This window comes from Rhinoderma darwinii, chromosome 3, assembly GCF_050947455.1.
Source record: "Rhinoderma darwinii isolate aRhiDar2 chromosome 3, aRhiDar2.hap1, whole genome shotgun sequence".
NCBI classification, from domain to species: domain Eukaryota; kingdom Metazoa; phylum Chordata; class Amphibia; order Anura; family Rhinodermatidae; genus Rhinoderma; species Rhinoderma darwinii.
In genome coordinates, this window is record NC_134689.1 from 398176075 (window position 1) to 398203000 (window position 26926).

General features: G+C 43.3%; 1 protein-coding gene across 1 annotated transcript in view; it reads right to left on the bottom strand.

Annotated features, from left to right (window-relative positions):
* LOC142750183 (TLC domain-containing protein 4-A-like) overlaps positions 1-19913 on the bottom strand; it is a 32764-nt gene extending 12851 nt beyond the window's left edge. Inside the window, exons 1-3 of the mRNA XM_075859051.1 lie at positions 19806-19913; positions 11360-11821; positions 5973-6062 (exon numbers count right to left, since the gene is read on the bottom strand). Of these exons, the coding sequence (XP_075715166.1) occupies positions 5973-6062; positions 11360-11532 (263 nt within the window). The 5' untranslated portion in view covers positions 11533-11821; positions 19806-19913. The remainder of the gene's footprint in view (positions 1-5972; positions 6063-11359; positions 11822-19805) is intronic.
* Between the last annotated feature and the right edge of the window lie 7013 nt (positions 19914-26926).

A 26926-nucleotide genomic window follows, 5' to 3' on the forward strand; every position in this document is an offset into this window, starting at 1 on the left:
TTTCCCTCTCTTCTTCTAATGCTCCAGCTTTTTTGCCTTAATCTCCTTCCCCCTTTCTCTCTCACACAGGCATTTCTGTCACATCTGCTATTTTTGGGATAATATGCAGGTCAGAAGTCTATGAGGGACGTTAAACCGTTTTGCATAGAAGGGTAAGAACACATGGGGCGGCTGCCGCATGCGGCCAAAGTCACATCCATATGTGAAAAGTCCTGTAGTGTGCTCAGGGAGAACCAGGTGGGGGTAATAGCACACTACATACAGGGTTTGAATATAGTCTGTAACCATGGATTAGCAGCTGCAACAACCTGGTGCACATAAGTCTGCACAGGAACTGCATACCCAAAACGGTAGGAGATTTTTTTAAATTAAGACTACATTCCATTTACAGAAAAATCACATCAAGATTCGTATATAATCAATAAGCCATTAGTTTTTCTCCTTAAAAAAATAAAATAAAAATCTGTCATTGCGTAGTTAATATGTTTTTCTTCCGTATTTTCAAAAATTCTAATTTTCTTCAGGTCTGGGGTCTGACTCAATTTTGGTGTCTGAAATTATTTTGGGTTCTTGAGAATGAAACAATTTTAGGGTCAGATGAAGGGGGTCGTGTGAACCATTTTGGATTTAGAGGCATTATGTTGGGGTCCTATCTAAAAGGGGAGAGTCAGACGGCGGTAACATTTTTGGGCTGACTAATTTTTGGATAAGGTGCCTAGAAATAAATGAAGATTGGCAACCCTAGTTCTAACTAAGAAATGGATAAAGAAAATTTTGACTCTCTTGAGGGAAGAGAAGACTTGGAGGGCTTCTCTTTATTGGGGATTTTCGGTTCTAGGAGGAAACGCTCTTTAAAAAAGACGAAAAAGCCATTTTATCTAAAATATCGGCCCAGTAGCACGGGCTCAAAGCCATTCTATAAAGTGCAGTGTTTGCCATCACAGATAACATTTCCTGTAACGTGATGCTCAGCAACGGCCCAGATGGTGAACTGTAGATTACTGAGGAGATCAGTACAGGAGAGAAAACCCGAGGAAAAAAATATGAAGTAACAGAAAAATTCTGTGAAAAATTATGGCTAAAAAAGGAAAGCGAAAAGGGGCAGCTGTAGGTGGCCATATATTCTCATGCAGCGGCCGCCTTTAGTGTTACATGCCAGCATTCAAATTACTAACACATCGTTGAGTCAAGTCCACCGGAGAAAGAGAAGGGGCTACCGATCGGCGTTCGTATTTCACAACCCTTAAAGAGGCTCTGTCACCAGATTATAAGTGCCCTATCTCCTACATAGCTCACTGAATACAAAACGTATCCATGGAGGTCAGTAATAGCTATATAAATCCATATGTAGTTAGCACCCTCTAGTGGTGGCTGCACGTAACCAAAATTATATAATTTATCTAGTCAGAAAACCAGAGACCCCCCCCCCCTATACACAGATATATTATGGTGGACATCTACTTTAGTAAAGCGAATTGTGGGAACGGGGTCAATACGCTTGTGTAGCATTCATAATAATTTGATGGACCTACTTAAAGCATAGCTCCACTTTTAACATTTCAGAGTATAAATCTACGTATAATGTAGAAAATCTCTACAAATAATTTCTTATATTTATAGTTTATGGTTTCTTCTGTATTCACATCCAGAGCTGCTTTCAAACTTCTGCTCGTTACCCCAGCGGTTTAACCACCCCACTGTTAGACATGTGCCTGAACAGTTTAGCACTAGCTGTGCAGCTACACTCACAGTGCACTTCTTTCTGTTAACAGAAAAATATGGACGCAGCTCTGCATGTGATTGGAGTAGAAGAGTACCAAAAGAGTAAATAAAAGCATTTGCAAATTTACTTTAAAATAATTGTAGCCATGCTTCTAGAATACATGTGGCAACAGATGCCACTGTCCATTCTTCTCCATTCACATCCAGAGCTGCTTTTAAAATTCTGCAGTTTGCTCTTGGAAACAGACAGTAGTTTATCTGCACCAACACCCCTCGTTACACGTGACCCAACAGCTAACACCTGTCAACAAAGCTCCCGCAACGGGAAATTAGCAGAAATCTATATGCAGCTCTGTATGTGATTGGAGTAGAAGACACAAAATACAAAAATGTGTGAAGTTACTTTACATTTTCTGTAAAATGTCATTACACTGGAGCTATACAGGTTGATGGTCAATAGATAAACTATTTGCTGCATGCCAGGGAGAAGTCGTATAGGCAATAATGAACACGTACCCTCGGCGGCTAAGATGGCGCAACTCAACACGTCAAAAAAGGAAAGACAACCAGTAGTTTTAGTGTCACATTTAGGGTTAAGTAGTAGATCCGAGAGCTGTGACCACATCAGGAGGGGCCAGATTAACCCACTTCACATAACAAAGGGTTTTATTATCTCCCACATAAGGGAGCCTTTGTGTGCCCTCTGATGGGGAACGGTGTTTGGGTTTAGCGGAGGAAAGGAGCTGCAAGAGGGTTGACATGGAACAGCAGAGCTGTGAGTGGGGGTGGTGCAGGAATAATGCTGGGTGACGGCTAGGTACATAGTCCAGTAAGGAAAGGTTATATAGCACTGGTGACTGGTCTACAACCTGCGCTTCCCAGCTCTAGCTAGACAGCAACATTTCTGGGACCACTGAAACACCGGAACTGGCATGCTGGGCGTTGTAGTTGTGCAACAGCTGGAAAGCCATAGGTTCCAGACCACTGGTATATAGGAATACAGCAGGGAAGCAGCCGGCACAGTGGTCACTACTGTGAGGGGAACACTATGGGCACTATTTTGAGGTGGGCACTGCTGCGAGCAGAGCACTGTGGGCACTGCTGGGAGGAGAGCACTGGTGGGCACAACTGTGAGGCAAGCATTATGGGCAATTTAGTGTGGCAAGCACTATGGGTACTACTGTCATGCTGACACTATGTGCATTACTGTGTGGTGAACACCATGGTCACCACACTTCGGCTAGCACTATGGGCACTACAGTCAAACAGACATTCTAGGCACTACTGGGAGGTGACCAACATGGGCACTGCTGTAAGGCCAGCACTATTGGCAATACAGTGAAGTAAGCACTATGGCAAAGCTGTCAATATAGGCACAACTGTAAAGTTGGCACGAAGATAATACTATGGCTGGCACATGGATGTGGACGTTGCTTTGACGCTCACACTATTATTGATCTCTCCTCCGTAGCTGCCTATATTGATGGGCACTTCTATTGAGCGGCTTGAATGGGTATTGGGAAGTAATATGGTTAGGACTGCTCAATGGAATTCAATGAGGCTGACAATATCGTATAGGCACTGCACTGTGGATGGCACTATCGTATAGGCACTGCACTGTGGATGGCACTATTTTAAAAGCATTACTATGTTGAGATTACTACAGTGATGTTGCTACTGCTGGGCCGAACATATAAGATACTCTGCCAGGTGGCATCACTGTACAGGCATTACGTATGTGTGTGGGGTGAGGGGGTAGAAGCATTACCAAAAGTTAGTATTTGATAGAAGACTCAATGGCACATCGTTTTTCCAAATACATTTTGGACAGGATATGATAAAATGAGAATTTCAAAAAGTAGTAATATTTTTTTGGTAGTATTTTAACTGGACTGAGAACCGATTGTGTAGGAGAAAATGCCCTTACAAAAGATCAAAATATATGTGAAAATTAGGAACATTTATCGCGATGAGGCCTGGTTGCTCGTTCTGCTCCTCACGGATACGCACTATCCTGGGGGTGAGTTCTGGCATAGATCCAACACAAAAGGGGAACGTCTCCAGCTATATGAAGAATATGGCATTAGGAGATATGGAAAAGGCATGATTCTGTTAAGTCTCATTGCCAGTTTAGTTTTAAGATGGTTGCTAGGGACAAACTAATTTAAAAGACTATGGTTGTTAGGGAGTGTATCCTTAACAACTAGACTGACAGCCTAAAAGGAGAAAATCCAATTATGATATCCAAATCTCGGCCAGCGTTACTAAAAATACTTTTCTAAAACTACACCACAGTAAAGAATTCCTTTAAAAGGGTTGTCAAATCAAGACAACCCCTGTGCATATGCCCTATACAGGTCCCAGACTGATGGTCTCAAGCTGTTCAAGTATTACATATAGAACATTCACCTGAATAACCATCATGTGATACTACATTTTAAATGTCTGACTGGCTATGGCTTCACCAGCAAAATCAGCTGATCGGAAGTCGGTTCCACGGTGATCAGCTGATCGGGAGCCGGAGCCACGGTGATCAGCTGATCGGGAGCCCGAGCCACGGTGATCAGCTGATCGGGAGCCCGAGCCACGGTGATCAGGAGCCCGAGCCACGGTGACCAGCTGATCAAGAGCCCGAGCCACGGTGACCAGCTGATCAAGAGCCCGAGCCACGGTGACCAGCTGATCAAGAGCCCGAGCCACGGTGACCAGCTGATCAAGAGCCCGAGCCACGGTGACCAGCTGATCAAGAGCCCGAGCCACGGTGACCAGCTGATCAAGAGCCCGAGCCACGGTGACCAGCTGATCAAGAGCCCGAGCCACGGTGACCAGCTGATCAAGAGCCCGAGCCACGGTGACCAGCTGATCAAGAGCCCGAGCCACGGTGACCAGCTGATCAAGAGCCCGAGCCACGGTGACCAGCTGATCAAGAGCCCGAGCCACGGTGACCAGCTGATCAAGAGCCCGAGCCACGGTGACCAGCTGATCAAGAGCCCGAGCCACGGTGATCAGCTGATCAAGAGCCCGAGCCACGGTGATCAGCTGATCCCGGCTGCAGCTCCAATATGAAAAGGGTTTTCCAAAAGTAAATGATACTCTAGCCCCTGTGCAGCACACACCTGGCGTACTTTGAAAGCAACGCCAGGTCGGATGATAGAAAATAAGTGGCGCTCGGCACTACTCTTAAGCACTGCCCAGTACATTCCAAATAAATAAAAAATGTCACTGCATAAAAAAAAACTAATTAACAAATCCTTTGCTTTTTTTGTACAGATTTTGAGTTATTTCCTGTGGTCTTCTCCTTACATATACAGAGCTGCCTTCAAAATTCTGCTGGTTGCCCTGGGAAACAGACAGCAGTTTAACTCCACCCCGCAGTCAGACATGAAAACTAACTGTATTACTGTCATAACTGCTCCCACAGCAGACCGTTAACAGGAAACGAGCGGAAAATTGGATTTTCGCTTTAGACATCATGTGACTCACAATTTGTACAAGATGCGTAGACAAAGTAGTCACAATGTTACTCAGCATTTTATGGAGGTTTATATGTAACAGTGATAACATTTGGAGCTTAGCGTAGTGGTTGTCACTTTTATATCAGCCTCACCCCCAGTATTTCTATCAAATGGTACTGATCACGCAGTAGGAGTATTTATTTAAAGTGGAATGCTGCTTTAATGAATGGAGATGCCAATGTAAAACGACGTGTATCCTTTAATTACAGTCAACCTACTTATAAACGCTATATAATCCACATACCTCTATAATCTATATATTCCGCATTACATGCTTTGTAAACGTCTCATATCTTTGTGCCGCTCCTTTACTTATCTATAAAATGTAGTGTCGTCCAATATCAATATCTTCAACTCAGTAATGACCTGATTTCTAAATAGAGCAGAATAATAACCTTTGATTTGGACTATGACTCGTGTGCCCCAGATAAGTATTCGCAATAAATTATCATTTACCGATGCCAATTATATTAGCTTTATTGTAAACTCTTAGGGGGAGAAAGATGTTAGATATCCATGTAAATTACTTGTACTTGAGCGGTTTTTGGACTATATTCTTCTATATAACTGGGGCTTGGCAAATCTCATTCCGCCATACTGTATAAGAACACTCCCTTATCAACACCTATAAATATAAAATAACCAGCGACAATAAAGCGAAAGGTATTGACAAGTAACAAGCACAGCAACAGGACAGAAACATCAATAGAAGTATAGCAGAGATGTTATATTTACCATATGGGGTCTGCATTCACTGCGTCATCATACACCAAAATGTAGAGGCAGAGACCCCCCACAATCAATGCATGCACCGTTGAGACTATCCTAGAAGAAAGAGAAGTAATTTGTTAATTTACACTGAGTTACTGAAAAAGGGGGTAATAAGAGGATCAGGAGCCGGGTTACTATAATAAGATGTTACAGGGTAATAAGAGGATCAGGAGCCGGGTTACTGTAATAAGATGTTACAGGGTAATAAGAGGATAAGGAGCCGGGTTACTGTAATAAGATGTTACATGGTAATAAGAGGATCAGGAGCCGGGTTACTGTAATAAGATGTTACAGGGTAATAAGAGGATCAGGAGCCGGGTTACTATAATAAGATGTTACAGGGTAATAAGAGGCTCAGGAGCCGGGTTACTGTAATAAGATGTTACAGGGTAATAAGAGGATCAGGAGCCGGGTTACTGTAATAAGATGTTACAGGGTAATAAGAGGATCAGGAGCCGGGTTACTGTAATAAGATGTTACAGGGTAATAAGAGGATCAGGAGCCGGGTTACTGTAATAAGATGTTACAGGGTAATAAGAGGATCAGGAGCCGGGTTACTGTAATAAGATGTTACAGGGTAATAAGAGGATCAGGAGCCGGGTTACTGTAATAAGATGTTACAGGGTAATAAGAGGATCAGGAGCCGGGTTACTGTAATAAGAGGATGAGGAGCCGGGTTACTGTAATAAGATGTTACAGGGTAATAAGAGGCTCAGGAGCCGGGTTACTGTAATAAGATGTTACAGGGTAATAAGAGGCTCAGGAGCCGGGTTACTGTAATAAGATGTTACAGGGGTAATAAGAGGCTCAGGAGCCGGGTTACTGTAATAAGATGTTACAGGAGTAATAAGAGGATCAGGAGCCGGGTTACTGTAATAAGATGTTACGGGGTAATAAGAGGATCAGGAGCCGGGTTACTGTAATAAGATGTTACGGGGTAATAAGAGGATCAGGAGCCGGGTTACTGTAATAAGATGTTACAGGGTAATAAGAGGATCAGGAGTCGGGTTACTGTAATAAGATGTTACGGGGTAATAAGAGGATCAGGAGCCGGGTTACTGTAATAAGATGTTACAGGGGTAATAAGAGGATCAGGAGCCGGGTTACTGTAATAAGATGTTACAGGGGTAATAAGAGGCTCAGGAGCCGGGTTACTGTAATAAGATGTTACAGGGTAATAAGAGGATCAGGAGCCGGGTTACTGTAATAAGCTGTTACAGGGTAATAAGAGGATCAGGAGCCGGGTTACTGTAATAAGATGTTACAGGGTAATAAGAGGATCAGGAGCCGGGTTACTGTAATAAGATGTTACAGGGTAATAAGAGGATCAGGAGCCGGGTTACTGTAATAAGATGTTACAGGTATAATAAGAGGATCAGGAGCCGGGTTACTGTAATAAGATGTTACAGGGTAATAAGAGGATCAGGAGCCGGGTTACTGTAATAAGATGTTACAGGGGTAATAAGAGGCTCAGGAGCCGGGTTACTGTAATAAGATGTTACAGGGTAATAAGAGGATCAGGAGCCGGGTTACTGTAATAAGATGTTACAGGGTAATAAGAGGATCAGGAGCCGGGTTACTGTAATAAGATGTTACAGGGGTAATAAGAGGCTCAGGAGCCGGGTTACTGTAATAAGATGTTACAGGGTAATGAGAGGATCAGGAGCCGGGTTACTGTAATAAGATGTTACAGGGTAATAAGAGGATCAGGAGCCGGGTTACTGTAATAAGATGTTACAGGGTAATAAGAGGATCAGGAGCCGGGTTACTGTAATAAGACGTTACAGGGGTAATAAGAGGATCAGGAGCCGGGTTACTGTAATAAGATGTTACAGGGTAATAAGAGGCTCAGGAGCCGGGTTACTGTAATAAGATGTTACAGGGTAATAAGAGGATCAGGAGCCGGGTTACTGTAATAAGATGTTACAGGGGTAATAAGAGGATCAGGAGCCGGGTTACTGTAATAAGATGTTACAGGGTAATAAGAGGATCAGGAGCCGGGTTACTGTAATAAGATGTTACAGGGTAATAAGAGGACCAGGAGCCGGGTTACTGTAATAAGATGTTACAGGGTAATAAGAGGATCAGGAGCCGGGTTACTGTAATAAGATGTTACAGGGTAATAAGAGGATCAGGAGCCGGGTTACTGTAATAAGATGTTACATGGGTAATAAGAGGATCAGGAGCCGGGTTACTGTAATAAGATGTTACAGGGTAATAAGAGGATCAGGAGCCGGGTTACTGTAATAAGATGTTACAGGGTAATAAGAGGATCAGGAGCCGGGTTACTGTAATAAGATGTTACAGGGTAATAAGGTAATAAGAGGATTAGGAGCCGGGTTACTGTAATAAGATGTTACAGGGTAATAAGAGGATCAGGAGCCGGGTTACTGTAATAAGATGTTACAGGGTAATAAGAGGATCAGGAGCCGGGTTACTGTAATAAGATGTTACAGGGTAATAAGAGGATCAGGAGCCGGGTTACTGTAATAAGATGTTACAGGGTAATAAGAGGCTCAGGAGCCGGGTTACTGTAATAAGATGTTACAGGGGTAATAAGAGGATCAGGAGCCGGGTTACTGTAATAAGATGTTACATGGTAATAAGAGGATCAGGAGCCGGGTTACTGTAATAAGATGTTACAGGGGTAATAAGAGGATCAGGAGCCGGGTTACTGTAATAAGATGTTACAGGGTAATAAGAGGATCAGGAGCCGGGTTACTGTAATAAGATGTTACAGGGTAATAAGAGGCAGAGGAGCCGGGTTACTGTAATAAGATGTTAAAGGGGTAATAAGAGGATCAGGAGTCGGGTTACTGTAATAAGATGTTACAGGGTAATAAGGTAATAAGAGGATTAGGAGCCGGGTTACTGTAATAAGATGTTACAGGGTAATAAGAGGATCAGGAGCCGGGTTACTGTAATAAGATGTTACAGGGTAATAAGAGGATCAGGAGCCGGGTTACTGTAATAAGATGTTACAGGGTAATAAGAGGATCAGGAGCCGGGTTACTGTAATAAGATGTTACAGGGTAATAAGAGGCTCAGGAGCCGGGTTACTGTAATAAGATGTTACAGGGGTAATAAGAGGATCAGGAGCCGGGTTACTGTAATAAGATGTTACATGGTAATAAGAGGATCAGGAGCCGGGTTACTGTAATAAGATGTTACAGGGGTAATAAGAGGATCAGGAGCCGGGTTACTGTAATAAGATGTTACAGGGTAATAAGAGGATCAGGAGCCGGGTTACTGTAATAAGATGTTACAGGGTAATAAGAGGCAGAGGAGCCGGGTTACTGTAATAAGATGTTAAAGGGGTAATAAGAGGCTCAGGAGCCGGGTTACTGTAATAAGATGTTACAGGGTAATAAGAGGCAGAGGAGCCGGGTTACTGTAATAAGATGTTAAAGGGGTAATAAGAGGCTCAGGAGCCGGGTTACTGTAATAAGATGTTAAAGGGGTAATAAGAGGATCAGGAGCCGGGTTACTGTAATAAGAGGTTACAGGGTAATAAGAGGATCAGGAGCCGGGTTACTGTAATAAGACGTTACAGGGTAATAAGAGGATCAGGAGCCGGCTTACTGTAATAAGATGTTACAGGGTAATAAGAGGATCAGGAGCCGGGTTACTGTAATAAGATGTTACAGGGTAATAAGAGGATCAGGAGCCGGGTTACTGTAATAAGATGTTACAGGGTAATAAGAGGATCAGGAGCCGGGTTACTGTAATAAGATGTTACAGGGTAATAAGAGGATCAGGAGCCGGGTTACTGTAATAAGATGTTACAGGGTAATAAGAGGATCAGGAGCCGAGTTACTGTAATAAGATGTTACATGGGTAATAAGAGGATCGGGAGCCGGGTTACTGTAATAAGATATTAAAGGGGTAATAAGAGGATCAGGAGCCGGGTTACTGTAATAAGACGTTACATGGTAATAAGAGGATCAGGAGCCGGGTTACTGTGATATGATGTTACAGGGTAATAAGAGGATCAGGAACCGGGTTACTGTAATAAGATGTTACAGGTATAATAATAGGATCAGGAGACGGGTTACTGTAATAAGATGTTACAGGGTAATAAGAGGATCAGGAGCCGGGTTACTGTAATAAGATGTTACAGGGTAATAAGAGGATCAGGAGTCGGGTTACTGTAATAACATGTTACAGGGTAATAAGAGGATCAGGAGCCGGGTTACTGTAATAAGATGTTACAGGGGTAATAAGAGGATCAGGAGCCGGGTTACTGTAATAAGATGTTACAGGGTAATAAGAGGATCAGGAGTCGGGTTACTGTAATAACATGTTACAGGGTAATAAGAGGATCAGGAGCCGGGTTACTGTAATAAGATGTTACAGGGGTAATAAGAGGATCAGGAGCCGGGTTACTGTAATAAGATGTTACAGGGTAATAAGAGGATCAGGAGCCAGGTTACTGTAATAAGATGTTACAGGGGTAATAAGAGAATCAGGAGCCGGGTTACTGTAATAAGATGTTACGGGAGTAATAAGAGGCTCAGGAGCCGGGTTACTGTAATACGATGTTACAGGGTAATAAGAGGATCAGGAGCCGAGTTACTGTAATAAGATGTTACAGGGGTAATAAGAGGATCAGGAGTCGGGTTACTGTAATAAGATGTTACAGAGTAATAAGAGGATCAGGAGCCGGATTACTGTAATAAGATGTTACAGGGGTAATAAGAGGATCAGGAGCCGGGTTACTGTAATAAGGTGTTACAGGGTAATAAGAGGATCAGGAGCCAGGTTACTGTAATAAGATGTTACAGGGTAATAAGAGGATCCGGAGCCGGGTTACTGTAATAAGATGTTACAGGGTAATAAGAGGATCAGGAGCCGGGTTACTGTAATAAGATGTTACAGGGTAATAAGAGGATCAGGAGCCGGGTTACTGTAATAAGATGATACAGGGTAATAAGAGGATCAGGAGTCGGGTTACTGTAATAAGATGTTACAGGGTAATAAGAGGATCAGGAGCCGGGTTACTGTAATAAGATGTTACAGGGTAATAAGAGGATCAGGAGCCGGGTTACTGTAATAAGATGTTACAGGGTAATAAGAGGATCAGGAGCCGGGTTACTGTAATAAGATGTTACAGGGTAATAAGAGGATCAGGAGCCGGGTTACTGTAATAAGATGTTACAGGGGTAATAAGAGGATCAGGAGCCGGGTTACTGTAATAAGATGTTACAGGGTAATAAGAGGATCAGGAGCCGGGTTACTGTAATAAGATGTTACAGGGGTAATAAGAGGATCAGGAGCCGGGTTACTGTAATAAGATGTTACAGGGTAATAAGAGGATCAGGAGCCGGGTTACTGTAATAAGAGGAGGTTACCTAGAGTCCCATTCACATTGTTTGGCATAGGCGAGTTTTCTGTAGCTGCTACAAACTTTGGGTGAGATTCTAGGACTGAAGACCGAAAAGAGAAACTGGAAGATGATGAAACTACCAGCAACCACAGAGTAACTAATGAGTACATTGTCCTCCATCTTTGCTTCAGTCACCATAAGGACAGAATAGTAAAGTCATTTGCACATAATGAATGGGGTAGTGTCCAGCAGTCAGTCAGGGTAAATCCAATGGCTCTCTCCAGTCCTTTGTTAGTAAATTCCAGAGAATGGTGCTCGGGACGTGGCAAGAGTTGCCAGAGAAAATCATGGAATTGCCAGTGATCCGGTAATATGCGCCACAATCCTGGAGTGGTTGATAGAATTGAATAATTAGATCCTTATAGTTCTCTGGTGGAGTATAGTTGCTTGTATATGCAGTATCCCTGAGCAGAAAGGTACTGGAAGTCTAGGGGAAAGAAAACAAGGGTTAATTGTAAGCTAATCGATAACAGCAATGACTGCTCTCATAATACAGGATATAAAGCACAAGAGCTAACAGTCTAATGAGGACATCCTATATAGAGAGGAGAAGCTCTGATCAGTACAAAGCAAAGTAACGGAACGTGTGTTTGATGTCCCTGCAGCTGTGACATTAATATACAAGTAAACATCTCCTACTATCACACTGTGACCTGGAACACCAGCAACATTCAATCCACCTCCTTCCTGACCTCCGTACACACTGACTGATGACAGACCGAGCACAGATACTATAACCCTACAGTCACTTCACAGATACAGAACCCGGCTCCTGATCCTCTTATTACCCCTGTAACATCTTATTACAGTAACCCGGCTCCTGAATCTCTTATTACCCTGTAACATCTTATTACAGTAACCCGGCTCCTGATCCTCTTATTACCCCTGTAACATCTTATTACAGTAACCCGGCTCCTGATCCTCTTATTACCCTGTAACATCTTATTACAGTAACCCGGCTCCTGATCCTCTTATTACCCAGTAACATCTTATTACAGTAACCCGGCTCCTGATCCTCTTATTACCCTGTAACATCTTATTACAGTAACCCGGCTCCTGATCCTCTTATTACCCTGTAACATCTTATTACAGTAACCCGGCTCCTGATCCTCTTATTACCATGTAACATCTTATTACAGTAACCCGGCTCCTGATCCTCTTATTACCCTGTAACATCTTATTACAGTAACCCGGCTCCTGAGCCTCTTATTACCCTGTAACATCTTATTACAGTAACCCGGCTCCTGATCCTCTTATTACCCTGTAACATCTTATTACAGTAACCCGGCTCCTGATCCTCTTATTACCCTGTAACATCTTATTACAGTAACCCGGCTCCTGATCCTCTTATTACCCCTGTAACATCTTATTACAGTAACCCGGCTCCTGATCCTCTTATTACCCTGTAACATCTTATTACAGTAACCCGGCTCCTGATGCTCTTATTACCCTGTAACATCTTATTACAGTAACCCGGCTCCTGATCCTCTTATTACCCTGTAACATCTTATTACAGTAACCCGGCTCCTGATCCTCTTATTACCCTGTAACATCTTATTACAGTAACCCGGCTCCTGATCCTCTTATTACCCTGTAACATCTTATTACAGTAACCCGGCTCCTGATCCTCTTATTACCCTGTAACATCTTATTACAGTAACCCGGCTCCTGATCCTCTTATTACCCTGTAACATCTTATTACAGTAACCCGGCTCCTGATCCTCTTGTTACCCTGTAACATCTTATTACAGTAACCTGACTCCTGATCCTCTTATTACCATGTAACATCTTATTACAGTAACCCGGTTCCTGATCCTCTAATTACCCTGTAACATCTAATCATTTTTGTAACTGTTTAGGGCCACTGATGTTTATTGTTTACATAGTTTGTACAGTTGAAACAAGACACATGTCCATTAAGTTCAACCAAGGGATGGGAAAGGGGAAGTAAAAAATTTCTACACATAGGAGCTAATATTTTTTTGTTCTAGGAAATTATCTAAGCCTTTTTTAAAGCCATCTACTGTCCCTGCTGTGACGGCTCCTGCGGTGACCATTCCATAGATTCACAGTTCTCACGGTAAAGAAGGCTTGTCGCCTCTGCAGGTTGAACCTCTCTTTTTCCAGATGGAGGGAGTGCCCCCTTGTTTTTTGAGGGGGTTTTACAAGGAACAGGATTTCACCATATTTTTTGTATGTGTCATTAATATATTTATAGAAGTTAATCATGTCCCCGCTTAGTCGTCTTGTTTCAAGGCTAAATAGGTTTAATTCTTTTAATCTTTCCTCATAACTTAAATTCTCCATGCCCCTAATTAGCTTCCTTGCTCTTCTTTGTATTTTTTCCAACTCCAGGGCATCCTTTCTATGAACTGGAGCCCAGAACTGAACTGCATATTCTAGATGAGGCCTCACTAATGCTTTGTAAAGTGGTAATATTACATCCCTGTCCCGTGAGTCCATGCCTCTTTTAATACACGACAATATCTTGCTGGCCTTTGAAGCAGCTGATTGACATTGCATGCTGTTATTTCGTTTATGATTTACAAGTACACCCAGATCCTTCTGAACAAGTGAATCCCCCAGTGTAGCTCCCCCTAGGACATATGATGCCTGCAGGATGTTTGTACCCAGGTGCATAACTTTACATTTATCTACATTAAACTTCATCTGCCAAGAGGACGCCCAAACACTTAGTTTGTTTAAATCCGCTTGCAATTCACGAACATCTTCCATAGACTGAACTATATTACATAGCTTGGTGTCATCTGCAAAAATAGAAATAGTGCTATTAATCCCATCCTCTATATCATTAATAAATAAGTTGAATAATAGTGGTCCCAGCACTGAACCCTGGGGTACACCACTTATAACCGGTGACCATTCAGAGTAGGAATCATTGACCACAAGTCTCTGGATACGGTCCTTGAGCCAATTCTCAATCCAATTACAAACTATATTTTCTAAACCTATAGTCCTTAATTTACCCATTAGACGTCTATGGGGGACAGTGTCAAATGCCTTTGCAATGTCCAAAAACACTATATCCACAGCGGCCCCTCTATCTAGGCTTCTGCTCACCTCTTCATAAAAACAGATCAGGTTAGTTTGACAGCTTCTGTCCTTAGTAAAACCGTGCTGGCTTTCACTTATAATACTATTTATTTTCACATAATTCTGTATATAGTCCCTCAAACAAACATTTTCCCCGCAATTGATGTTAAGCTTACTGGTCTATAATTACCCGGGGAAGACCTAGAGCCCTTTTTGAAAATAGGCACCACATTTGCCCTGCACCAGTCCCTTGGCACTATACCAGTCACAAGAGAATCTCTAAATATTATGAAGAGGGGGACAGAAATAACGGAACTAAGCTCCTTAAGAACTCTAGGGTGTAACCGATCTGGTCCCGGGGCCTTGTGTACATTTATTTTATTTAATTTAGTTTGCACCATATCTACATTTATCCAATTCAGTATATCAACTGATATATTAACAGCACTGGCAGCGGCTACATCAGCTGCTCTTTCTTATGTTGTATATACAGAGCGGAAGAACCCATTTAGTAACTCTGCCTTCTCTTGATCCCCTGTGACCAACTCCCCATTACCACTATCTAGGGGTCCTACATGTTCAGACCTTGGCTTTTTTGCATTTATATACTTGAAGAATGTTTTGGGATTTGTTTTACTATCCTTGGCCACCCGCCTTTCATTTTGTATTTTTGCTGATTTTATTATCTTTTACAGATTTTATTAAGCTCTTTATATTTTACAAAGGCTGCAGATGTACCCTCAGATTTGTCTTTTTCAAATGCCCTTTTTTTGTCGTGTATTGCCCCTTTCACAGAAGGTGTAAGCCATGTGGGGTTTAATTTTAGTCGTTTATACTTGTTACCTATAGGAATCAATTCTGCAGTATAATTACCCAAAGTAGATTTGAAAATCTCCCATTTATCATTTATCCCATTATTTGACATTAGTTCTTCCCAGTCTATATCTTGAATTGCAGCCTCATCCTGGGGAAATTGGCCTTCTTAAAATTAAGTGTTTTTGCCCTCCCAGCCTGTGTTTGTTTTTTACAGTATAGGTAAAATGTAACTATATTGTGATCACTGTTACCGAGTTTTTCACGAACATTGACATTCCCAACAAGCTCTGCATTATTAGAAATGACCAGATCCAACAGAGCTTCACCTCTAGTCGGGTCTTCCACAAACTGGCCCATAAAATTTTCCTGCAACAGGTTGAGGAAATGTCTCCCCTTTGCAGTTGAAGCCGAACCATGACCCCAATTAATATCCCGGTAATTAAAATGTCCCATTATCACTACATTACCAGCCTGTGCAGCCCGCTCGATCTGTTTATAACGCTGACCTTCCATCTCCTCAGTTATATTGGGGGGTCTATAGATTACATCAAAAGTTATTGTTTCAGTGTTTACCTCCCTTTGTAATTCCACCCACAAGGTTTCAAACTCCTCACAATCTTCACCCTCTAATGTTTCATTCACACTCGCCTTCATATCGCTTCTCACATACAGACATTCACCACCGCCTTCATATCGCTTCTCACATACAGACATACACCACCACCTTTCCTATTTGTCCTGTCTTTCCGAAAAAGTGTAAAACCCTGTAGATTTACAGCCCAGTCATGTGAAGAGTCCAGCCATGTTTCAGCAACAGCAACTATATCTATATTGTCTTCCAGTACCAAGGCCTCCAGCTCCCCCATTTTGCTTGCTAGACTTCTGGCATTTGTGAACATACACTTTAACTTGCCTTTAAATGTTTCACTTTCAGTATTAGAAATGTCATTATTTGACAACATTTGGGCTTTTTTATTTTCACTGCTGTTTTGTAACAAAAGGATCTCCTTATCTTGTTGCCTAGTCCTCTCCCCACAGTCTGTTTCTCCCCCCACCAATATAGTCTGACCCCTCTCTAACCTGGCTACCCCTTTATCTTCTACATTGACCTCCCTCCTCAGCCCTAGTTTAAATACTCCGCCACCCCGGCTAGAATTCTCTCCCCCAGCACAGCGGACCCCCTTCCATTTAGGTGCAAATCAACTGCAGAATACAGTTTGTACCCCAATGAAAAGTCAGCCCAGTGCTCTAGGAACCCAAATCCTTCTCCTCTACACCAAGACTTCAGCCATGCATTTAACTCCCTGAGCTCCCGCTGTCTTTCCTGTGATGCGCATGGCACAGGCAGTATTCCTGAGAATACAACCTTGGAGGTCCTTCCCTTCAGCTTGTATCCTAGTTCTTTACAATTATTCTTAAGGCTCCTCCACCTACCATGTATTCTGTCATTGGTTCCCACATGGACCACAACAGCTGGATTATCACCAGCCACTCCCAATAATTTGTCCACCCGTTCCACCACATGCCGAACCCTGGCACCAGGGAGACAGCAAACCATTCGGTTGAGGCGGTCTTGGCGACAAATTATTCTATCCGTCTTCCTGATTATAGAATCCCCTACAACTACCAATTGTCTTGCCTTACCTGCATTACCACCCGCCGACTACTAGCTGTGCTGTTCTCCCGGCTGTTCGGGAGATCAGTATCCACTAGGGCTGCCATTTCTGAGACCGATTGTTGATTTTCTGCTTTATGTCAAAAATGTAAAGAATAAATAAAATAATTCTGCAGCTGCTCATTCCTCCACATATAATATATTATTGATTTTTTAGGCCCTGTTCACAATTCTTGTCTTTATACGTCAGTGGTATACAGTACCTCCGATGTATAAGACTGTATATCTATGCAGAGACATACGTCAGCCATTGGAACAATGTAAAAAAACAAAAAAGTATATCCCGTGGTATACAGATTTTTGTTTACGATTATAGAAAAACAGACTGTAAAAAGGTGTGCAGTTAGTGCTACCCTCGGACAGCTCACAGAAGTGAACAACTCTCATCTGAATAGGCCCTTAAAGTAATATTTTTTTACGACTCCCATATAGCGCTTACATTTACGGTTGTAAAAGCCAAATATACTTTTACATTACAGACACGGTCACAACAAGGCGGGTATCCTGAGGTAAGGAAACACTCATACAGTACTATGGGAATCTAGCGCTTCAGGATGGGTTTGCATCAACTTCATTTGGGACTATGTTGGGGGCGGTGGGTCTAAGTAAGGGGTTCTCTACTTCGCATAATCCCTTTTCTGTTTGAAGCGTCCCCCTGACAATCAGATGGATTATAGGGTGCTCCCCTGCTGGGAATCCTAATGATCAGCTACAATTTATGAGGGAACCTGGCACCAAGTGTCCTATTTCCCTGCAGTGCCACCACAGGGGAAATTAAGCATTACATGTTTCCCATCAAACTCAGTGGTCTATTCATGGACATGCTGAGTCCACGAGAGAGTGCTACATAATATGCCTGAACTTTTTAGTTGCTGGTCCCAGATTTTATAACATCTCTTCTTCTGCACATTACGCCTACAGACTCCACATTGATTTCTATGGTGTCGTACAGACCACCACTGAAATCAATGGGGCTTCCAAAACAGCGCTGCCTCATAGAAATCTCCAAACAGCGCTTATAATGGACGAATTACTGAAAGTCATAGTTGTGATGGGACCGCCCCTTAATTTTGGTCTCCCATTTCAAGATCTATGCTTTCTGTCAATGAATGGGAACATGTTTGTTTATATTCAGAGACAGAAATCCTGTATAGACCTAATACTTCGCTCAGCTGAGGGTTTGTTATATTTGAATCCAGTCTAGAAAATGCGTTGTGAGGTAAACAGCCCAGACTCCAGAATGATACGTTTTAGCTGCACTGATACATTGTAACAAACCATAAGGACATGAGAAAGATTTGTGCTGCTGCTGTATTTACTTCACAGACTGGATACAATAGGAACAAAACCGCAGCTTAGACAAGTATTAGGGTTGTACAGGTTATTATCCTCTGGATGTAAACAAGAATGTATACCTACCGGGACTTTCCTATCACCATTTTTATATTTACGCTTGCTGTCAGTGAACCAGGACAATTTTCTTTACGTCCCAAGGCTGAAAACCTGTACAGGTGTAAGGTTATGTCCACACACATGTTTATAATGGAAGCCATGACGCTTTACCGGATCTGTCATATAATAAATCCAAACCCCAACCAACAGACCCATCAACTAATAATTGGGCCCGTCTGAGTTTTCGTCATCATATCAGCAAGAATAGCCCTGCATGCTGCACTTATCTCGCCATCAAAAGTGATGGATGCCCCACCGAGGGTCCGAATTACAATGTGAACAGATCTGAAGGATATCCACACACATGTTGCGGATTTCCCAATGTGCAAAATTTACATGTGCTACTGAAATCTGCAACTTGGCCACCATAAGGCCCCATGCACACGAACATATTTTTGCGGGTGAATTGCGGTCCCATTAATTTGCACACGACTGTGGTTTCCACGGTCCCTGCATTGCCCAGGAGCCTGGACCGCAAAAAGATCGGACATGTCTTATTACGACCACATCTTGCGGTCCAGGATCATAGAAATTAATGCACGTGGCTATTTGCACGGCCCGCGATTGCGGACGGCCCTCAGGTGACACTCCGCGACTGTCCGAGCCGCAAATCACGGCCCTGCACACCACTACGGTCATGTGCATGAGGCCAGAGGCTACATGCAGACGTTGCGTATTTGGCTGCGGAAAATATTAAGCAAAACCGCAAGAAATTTGCAGGCAAAAAAATGCACCTGAAAATGCGTTTTTTTGACTTGCTGCGTAAATCGTGTCGTTTTCACGCTGCGGGTTTTGCTGTGTATTTCTCCAGAACTAGGGAGATAGAATTCGCAAGCGGAATCGCGAGATAAATTGACATGCTGCGGTTCAAAAAATACGCACCGCCGGTCAATTTACATGCGGGAAAATACTGCAGCGTGTACATGAGATTACCTGGAATCTCATTGCCTATGATGGTACTGTATTACACTGCGGTTTTGTCGCACGCAAATAAATGACATCTTGTGCATTGACCCTAATACTTCTCACAGCTGGGGGGTTGCTACAAATGTATGGAGCCCAGACATTTCTCTGCGAGATAAAAACATCAACAGCACAGATCTCTTTCCTGTCCTGATAATTTGTTACAATCTATCAGTGCAAGTAAAATAGATCAATCTGGAGTCCAAATGGTTTAGATCACATAGCATTGTCGAGACTGGATACAATTGTAACAAACCCTCAGCTGTTAGAAAGTACTAGCTTCTGGATGCTAACAAGAATGCAAGTAGTGATCTTGAAAATGGTGAGGAAGTGGAATACAAAATTCAGTGCAGATGTTTATACATGTTGCTGACACACACGTCTGCTAGTATGACACCAACCCTGGGAGGCACAGAGCTGAGGTACGAGGTACAAGGCTGTAGGATCTTACCAGTAGCAGAGCTGTGACTCCCGAGCCGCCAGGCTGGACACTGACCCATGATCTCCTGCCACCCCTGTGTACTGGGCTAATAACTTGTGTCCTATCCCTGCACTTTCTACTGGAGCAACACGTCAACAGCTGCCTGCACCACACCCCCAACTTCAAGCATACTCCCTCCCACCTCCAGGTCTATTTACATAAGCACGCCCATTACATGGAGAGCACGCCCACCAACTGGGAGTATCTCCTCCTGTTGTGTCCCAACATGTTTTTGTGTGATAGATTAACCCTCTGCTCTCCAGGACTTGCACTGCAATCACAGAGATTTTTTTTCTCTCCATTATAAATGGGCCAACTATGGGTAACCCTATTAATCAGCATGGGGTGCTGGCGGTATACACGCCGAAGTACTGAAAATGACACAAATCCCATTTATTGACTATTCCATAGATTCACAGTTCTCACAGTAAAGAAGGCTTGTCGCCTCCGCAGGTTGAACCTTTTTTTCTCCAGACGGAGGGAGCGCCCCCTTCTTTATTGAGGGGGTTTTACGTGAAACAGGATTTCACCATATTTTTTGTATGTGCCATTAATATACTTATATAAGTTAATCATGTCCCCCCTTAGTCGTCTTTTTTCAATTCTAAACAGGTTTAATTATTTTAATCTTTCCTCATAACTTAGATTCTCCATGCCCCTAATTAGCTTCGTTGCTCTTCTTTGTATTTTTTCCAACTTCTGGGCATCCTTTCTATGAACTGGAGCCCAGAACTGAACTGCATATTCTAGATGAGGCCTCACTAATGCTTTGTAAAGTGGCAATATTACATCCCTGTCCCGCGAGTCCATGCCTCTTTTAATATACAACAATATCCTGCTGGCCTTTGAAGCAGCTGATTGACATTGCATGCTGTTATTTAGTCTATGATCTACAAGTACACCTAGATCCTTCTCAACAAGTGACTCCCTCAGTATAGCTCCCCCTAGGACATATGATGCATGCAGGTTGTTGGTACCCAGACGCATAACTTTACAAGATATCCACAGCGGCCCCTCTGTCTAGGCTTCTGCTCACCTCTTCATAAAAACAAATTAGGTTGGTTTGACAACTTCTGTCCTTAATAAAACCGTGCTGGCTGTCACTTATAATACAATTTTTTGTCACATAATCCTGTATATAGTCCCTCAATAGCCCCTCAAACATTTTCCCCACGATGGATGTGAAGCTTACTGGTCTATAATTACCCGGGGAAGACCTAGAGCCCCTTTTGAAAATAAGCACCACATTTGCCCTGTGCCAGTCCCTTGGCACTATACCAGTCACTAGAGAATCTCTGAATATTATGAAGAGGGGGACAGAAATAACTGAACTAAGCTCTTTAAGAACTCTAGGGTGTAAATGGATACAGACGACAGGAGCTTCTCTTGGAGTGGAATCCCCGATCACAGCATCGGCAATGCTGTGTACGGGGATTCCGCTTCAGTAGTTTCCCCTGATCTCACTGTCCATATATGGACAGAGTCAGAGACATCAAGCGGAGCGCTCCAGGAGCGGAATCCCCGGCCACACAGGGATTCCGCTCCATCAGGGATATAGTGGCGCTATCTACAGGAAGGACGGGTGCTATCTACAAGGGGGATGTGTGGCACTATCTACCAGGGGGCTGTGTGGCACTCCCTACCAGGGGGCTGTGTGGTACTCCCTACCAGGAGGCTGTGTGCCACTCCCTACCAGGAGGCTGTCTGGCACTCTCTACAGGGGGCTGTGTGGCGCTCTCTACTTGGGGCTGTGTGGTGCTCTCTACAGGGGGCTGTGTGGCGCTCTCTACAAGGGGGCTGTGTGGCGCTCTCTACAAGGGGGCTGTGTGGCGCTATCTACAAGGGGGCTGTGTGGCGCTATCTACAAGGGGGCTGTGTGGCACTATCTACAAGGGGGTTGTGTGTCGCTATCTACAAGAGGGCTGTGTAGCGCTACCTACAAGGTGGCTGTGTGGCGCTACCTACAAGGGGGCTGTGTGGCGCTACCTACAAGGGGGCTGTCTGCTGCTACCTACAAGGGGCTGTGTGGCATTACCTACAAGGGGCTGTGTGGCGCTACCTACAGGGGAATCTGTGAGTGGTGGGCTGATGGTCATTTTACTGTGAGTGGGGTGCGGATGGTCTTCAAGTGGTTTCCACCTCTGACCGCCAATTAAAATGAATAGGAGGCAGAAAATAGCTGCGTCGCTCGTTAGGTGCATTTTTCCGTGTCTTTTGCATTAGCTTCAACGGCTTAAGAAAAAACGCAAAAAAAAAAAAAGGTCAAACAACGCTGTCAATTCCTGAAGAAATATTGAGGCCGATTTTTTTGCCTTACAAAAAACGTGTGTGAACATAACCTACGAGTGTAGTGCTGTTTTTAGCCGTTTTCTGTCTTTCTCAAAACAATTTTTGGTAGTGGTGGCCTGAGGACATTGTATTTTTCCAGTGGTGCCTCGAGTCCCAAAAGGTTGGGAAACTCTGTACTAGGCTACAGTATCACACTGGCCTATGCAAAGATCCCGTCATGGAGCAGCTCAGTTCATTGTGGGAAAAGGGTCTAGGTAAGTACAATTTTTGTTTTTGTTTGGGGGCACTGTCTACAAGGGGGAGGTGGGGGCTGTATGGCACTGTCTACAAGGGTGAGGTGGGGGGGCTGTATGGCACGATCTACAAGGCGGAGGTGGGGGATTATGGCACTGTCTACAGGGAGGCTGTATGGCAAAATCTACAAGGGGGCACTATACTGTGTGGGGGCCATTAAGTGGACATTATACTGTGTAGGGGTACTACAGGGGGCATAATACTGTGGGCACAATTAGAGAACAAAATACTGTGTCCTTGAAGGGGTTGTAATATATTACATTATTAAATATTATTATTAAACTGTATGGGGGCACTAAAGGGGCATTAAAATATTTTTATGGGGCATTTTTTTTTAATGATGGGGTGGGGCGCCATCTATCCTAAGGCCGACCCTGGCCCTGCATGTTCAGACCTTGGCTTTTTTGCATTTATATATTTGAATAATTTTTGGGGATTTGTTTTACTATCATTGGCCACCCGCCTTTCAATTTGTATTTTTGCTGATTTTATTACCTTTTACAGATTTTATTAAGCTCTTTATAAGTTACAAAGGCTACATCTGTACCCTCAGATTTGTATTTTTCAAATGCCCTTTTTTTTCATGTACTGCCCTTTTTAAAGAAGGTGTAAGCCATGTGGGGTTTAATTTGAGTCGTTTATACTTGTTACCTATAGGAATAAAATTTTCTCTATAATTATACAAAGTAGATTTTAAGATCTCCCATTTATCATTTGTACCATTATTTGACATTAGTTCTTCCCAGTCTATATCCTGAATTGCAGCCCTTATCCTGGGGAAATCCTGGCCTTCTTAAAATTAAATGTTTTTGCCCTCCCAGCCTGTGTTTGTTTTTTATAGTATAGGTAAAATATAACTATATTGTGATCACTGTTACCGAGGTTTTTCACAAACATTGACATTCTCAACAAGCTCTGCATTATTAGAAATTACCAGATCCAACAGAGCTTCACCTCTAGTCGGGTCTTCCACAAACTGGCCCATAAAATTTTCCTGCAACAGGTTGAGGAAATTTCTCCCCTTTGCAGTTGAAGCCAAACCATGACCCCAATTAATATCCCGGTAATTAAAATCTTCCATTATCACTACAGTATCCGCCTGTGCAGCCCGCTCCATCTGTTTATATAACTGACCTTCCATCTCCTTAATTATATTGGGGGGTCTATAGATTACACCAAAAGTAATTGTTTCAGTGCTTACCTCCCTTTGTAATTCCACCCACAAGGTTTCAACCTCCTCACAATCTTCACCCACTATTGTCTCTTTCACACTCACCTTCATATCACTTCTCACATGCAGACATACACCACCGCCTTCATATCACTTCTCACATACAGACATACACCACCGCCTTCATATCACTTCTCACATAGACATACACCACCACCTTCATACCACTTCTCACATACAGACATACACCACCACCTTCCTATCACATCTCACATACATACATACATACATACATACATACATACATACATACATACATACGCCATGGCCTTTCCTATTTGCTCTCTCTTTCCGAAACAGTGTAAAACCCTGTAGATTTACGGCCCAGTCGTGTGAAGAGTCTAGCCATGTTTCAGCAACACCAACTATACTACCGTTCAAAAGTTTGGGGTCACCCAGACAATTTTGTGTTTTCCATGAAAACTCACACTTATATTTATCAAATGAGTTGCAAAATGACTAGAAAATATAGTCAAGACATTGACAAGGTTAGAAATAATGATTTTTTTATTTGAAATAATAATTTTCTCCTTCAAACTTTGCTTTCGTCAAAGAATGCTCCATTTGAAGCAATTACAGCATTGCAGACCTTTGGCATTCTAGCTGTTAATTTGCTGAGGTAATCGGGAGAAATTTCACCCCATGCTTCCAGAAGCCCCTCCCACAAGTTGGATTGGCTTGATGGGCACTTCTTGCGTACCATACGGTCAAGCTGCTCCCACAACTGCTCTATGGGGTTGAGATCTGGTGACTGCGCTGGCCACTCCATTACAGATGGAATACCAGCTGCCTGCTTCTTCCCTAAATAGTTCTTGCATAAGTTGGAGGTGTGCTTTGGGTCATTGTCCTGTTGTAGGATGAAATTGGCTCCAATCAAGCGCTGTCCACAGGGTATGGCGTTGCAAAATGGAGTGATAGCCTTCCTTATTCAAAATCCCTTTTACCTTGTACAAATCTCCCACGTTACCAGCACCAAAGCAACCCCAGACCATCACATTACCTCCACCATGCTTGACAGATGGCGTCAGGCACTCTTCCAGCATCTTTTCAGTTGTTCTGCGTCTCACAAATGTTCTTCTGTGTGATCCAAACACCTCAAACTTCGATTCGTCTGTCCATAACACTTTTTTCCAATGTTCCTCTGTCCAATGTCAGTGTGCTTTTGCCCATATTAATATTTTCCTTTAATTAGCCAGTCTCAGATATGGCTTTTTCTTTGCCACTCTGCCCTGAAGGCCAGCATCCCGGAGTCACCTCTTCACTGTAGACGTTGACACTGGCGTTTTGCGGGTACTATTTAATGAAGCTGCCAGTTGAGGACCTGTCAGGCGTCTATTTATCAAACTAGAGACTCTAATGTACTTGTCTTGTTGCTCAGTTGTGCAGCGGGGCCTCCCACTTCTCTTTCTACTCTGGTTAGAGCCTGTTTGTGCTGTCCTCTGAAGGGAGTAGTACACACCGTTGTAGGAAATCTTCAGTTTCTTGGCAATTTCTCGCATGGAATAGCCTTCATTTCTAAGAACAAGAATAGACTGTTGAGTTTCACATGAAAGCTCTCTTTTTCTAGCCATTTTGAAAGTTTAATCGAACCCACAAATGTAATGCTACAGATTCTCAATTAGCTCAAAGGAAGGTCAGTTTTATAGCTCCTCTAAACAGCAAAACTGTTTACAGCGGTGCTAACATAATTGCACAAGGGTTTTCAAGTGTTTTCTAATCATCCATTAGCCTTCTAACACAGTTAGCAAACACAATGTACCATTAGAACACTGGAGTGATGGTTGCTGGAAATGGGCCTCTATACACCTATGTAGATATTGCATTAAAAACCAGACGTTTGCAGCTAGAATAGTCATTTAGCACATTAACAATGTATAGAGTGTATTTTTTATTAATTTAATGTTATCTTCATTGAAAAAAACTGTGCTTTTCTTTAAAAAATAAGGACATTTCTAAGTGACCCTAAACTTTTGAACGGTAGTGTATATATATATTTTCATCCAGTACCAAGGCCTCCAGCTCCCCCATTTTGCTTGCTAGACTTCTGGCATTTGTGGACACACACTTTAACCTGCCTTTAATTTTTTCACTTAAAGTTTCAGAAATGTGATTATTTGACATTATTTGAGCATTTTTATTTTCATTGCTGTTTTGTAACAAAAGTATCTCCTTATCCTGTTGCCTAGTCCTCTCCCCACAGTCTACTTCTCCCCACACCAATATAATCTATAATCTGGCCCCTCTCTAACCTGACTACCCCTTTATCTTCTACATTGACCTCCCTCCTCAACCCTAGTTTAAATACTCTGCCACCCCAGCTAGAATTCTCTCCCCCAGCACAGCGGACCCCCTTCCATTTAGGTGCAATTCATCTGCAGAATCCAGTTTGTACCCCATTGAAAAGTCAGCCCAGTGCTCTAGGAACCCAAAGCCTTCTCCTCTACACCAAGACTTTAGCCATGCATTTAACTCCCTGAGCTCCCGCTGTCTTTCCTGTGATGTGCATGGCACAGGCAGTATTCCTGAGAATTCTTTAAATTTATTCTTAGGGCTCCGGGGGTTTCTGAACCAATGCTATATCCATTTTACCCTGCATGCCCGAGCATTTCCCTCGGATGGAACCAAGATCGCCTTCATCGTGTTTCTACTTGCCGGCAAGGCCCTGGCATGGGCAAATCCTATCTGGGAACGTCAGGGACCCGAGACCCAAGACTTTCAGGGGTTCGTGCGGTTATTCCGGACTGTTTTCGAAGAGCCAGGACGAGTCTCTTCAGCAACTCCGTGGGCGAATACACCAACCAGTTCCGGACCCTGGCAGGAGAACTATCCTGGAACAATGAGGCCTTGGTGGCATCCTTTTGGCATGGTCTATCGTCCAAGATCAAGGACGAACTGGCTGCTCGAGATCTGCCACCTGTCTTGGACGACTTGATTCTGCTTGCCACTCGGGTGAACATAAGGCTGAGGGAGAGATCTCATGAAGTTCGTCAGGAGAGACGGCTTCCTAGACTGGCGCCCAACTTCCAGCAACCCCTCTTGCCTCCTTCTACTGCTTTGCCCAAGGTTCTGATGCAAGTGGATGGGCTAAAATTGTCCGTCCATGAGAAACAGCGCAGGCGAACGTCTGGTCTCTGTTTATATTGCGGCCTCGCTGGCCATGTCGTGCGTCTGTGTCCTCAGAAGCCAAAAAGCCTGGGCGCCACTGCATTTAATCAAGAACTCTCCTCCAAACAGTTCTTTCCCGTAACCATCATTGCTGGCGAGAGGCCCCATCTGG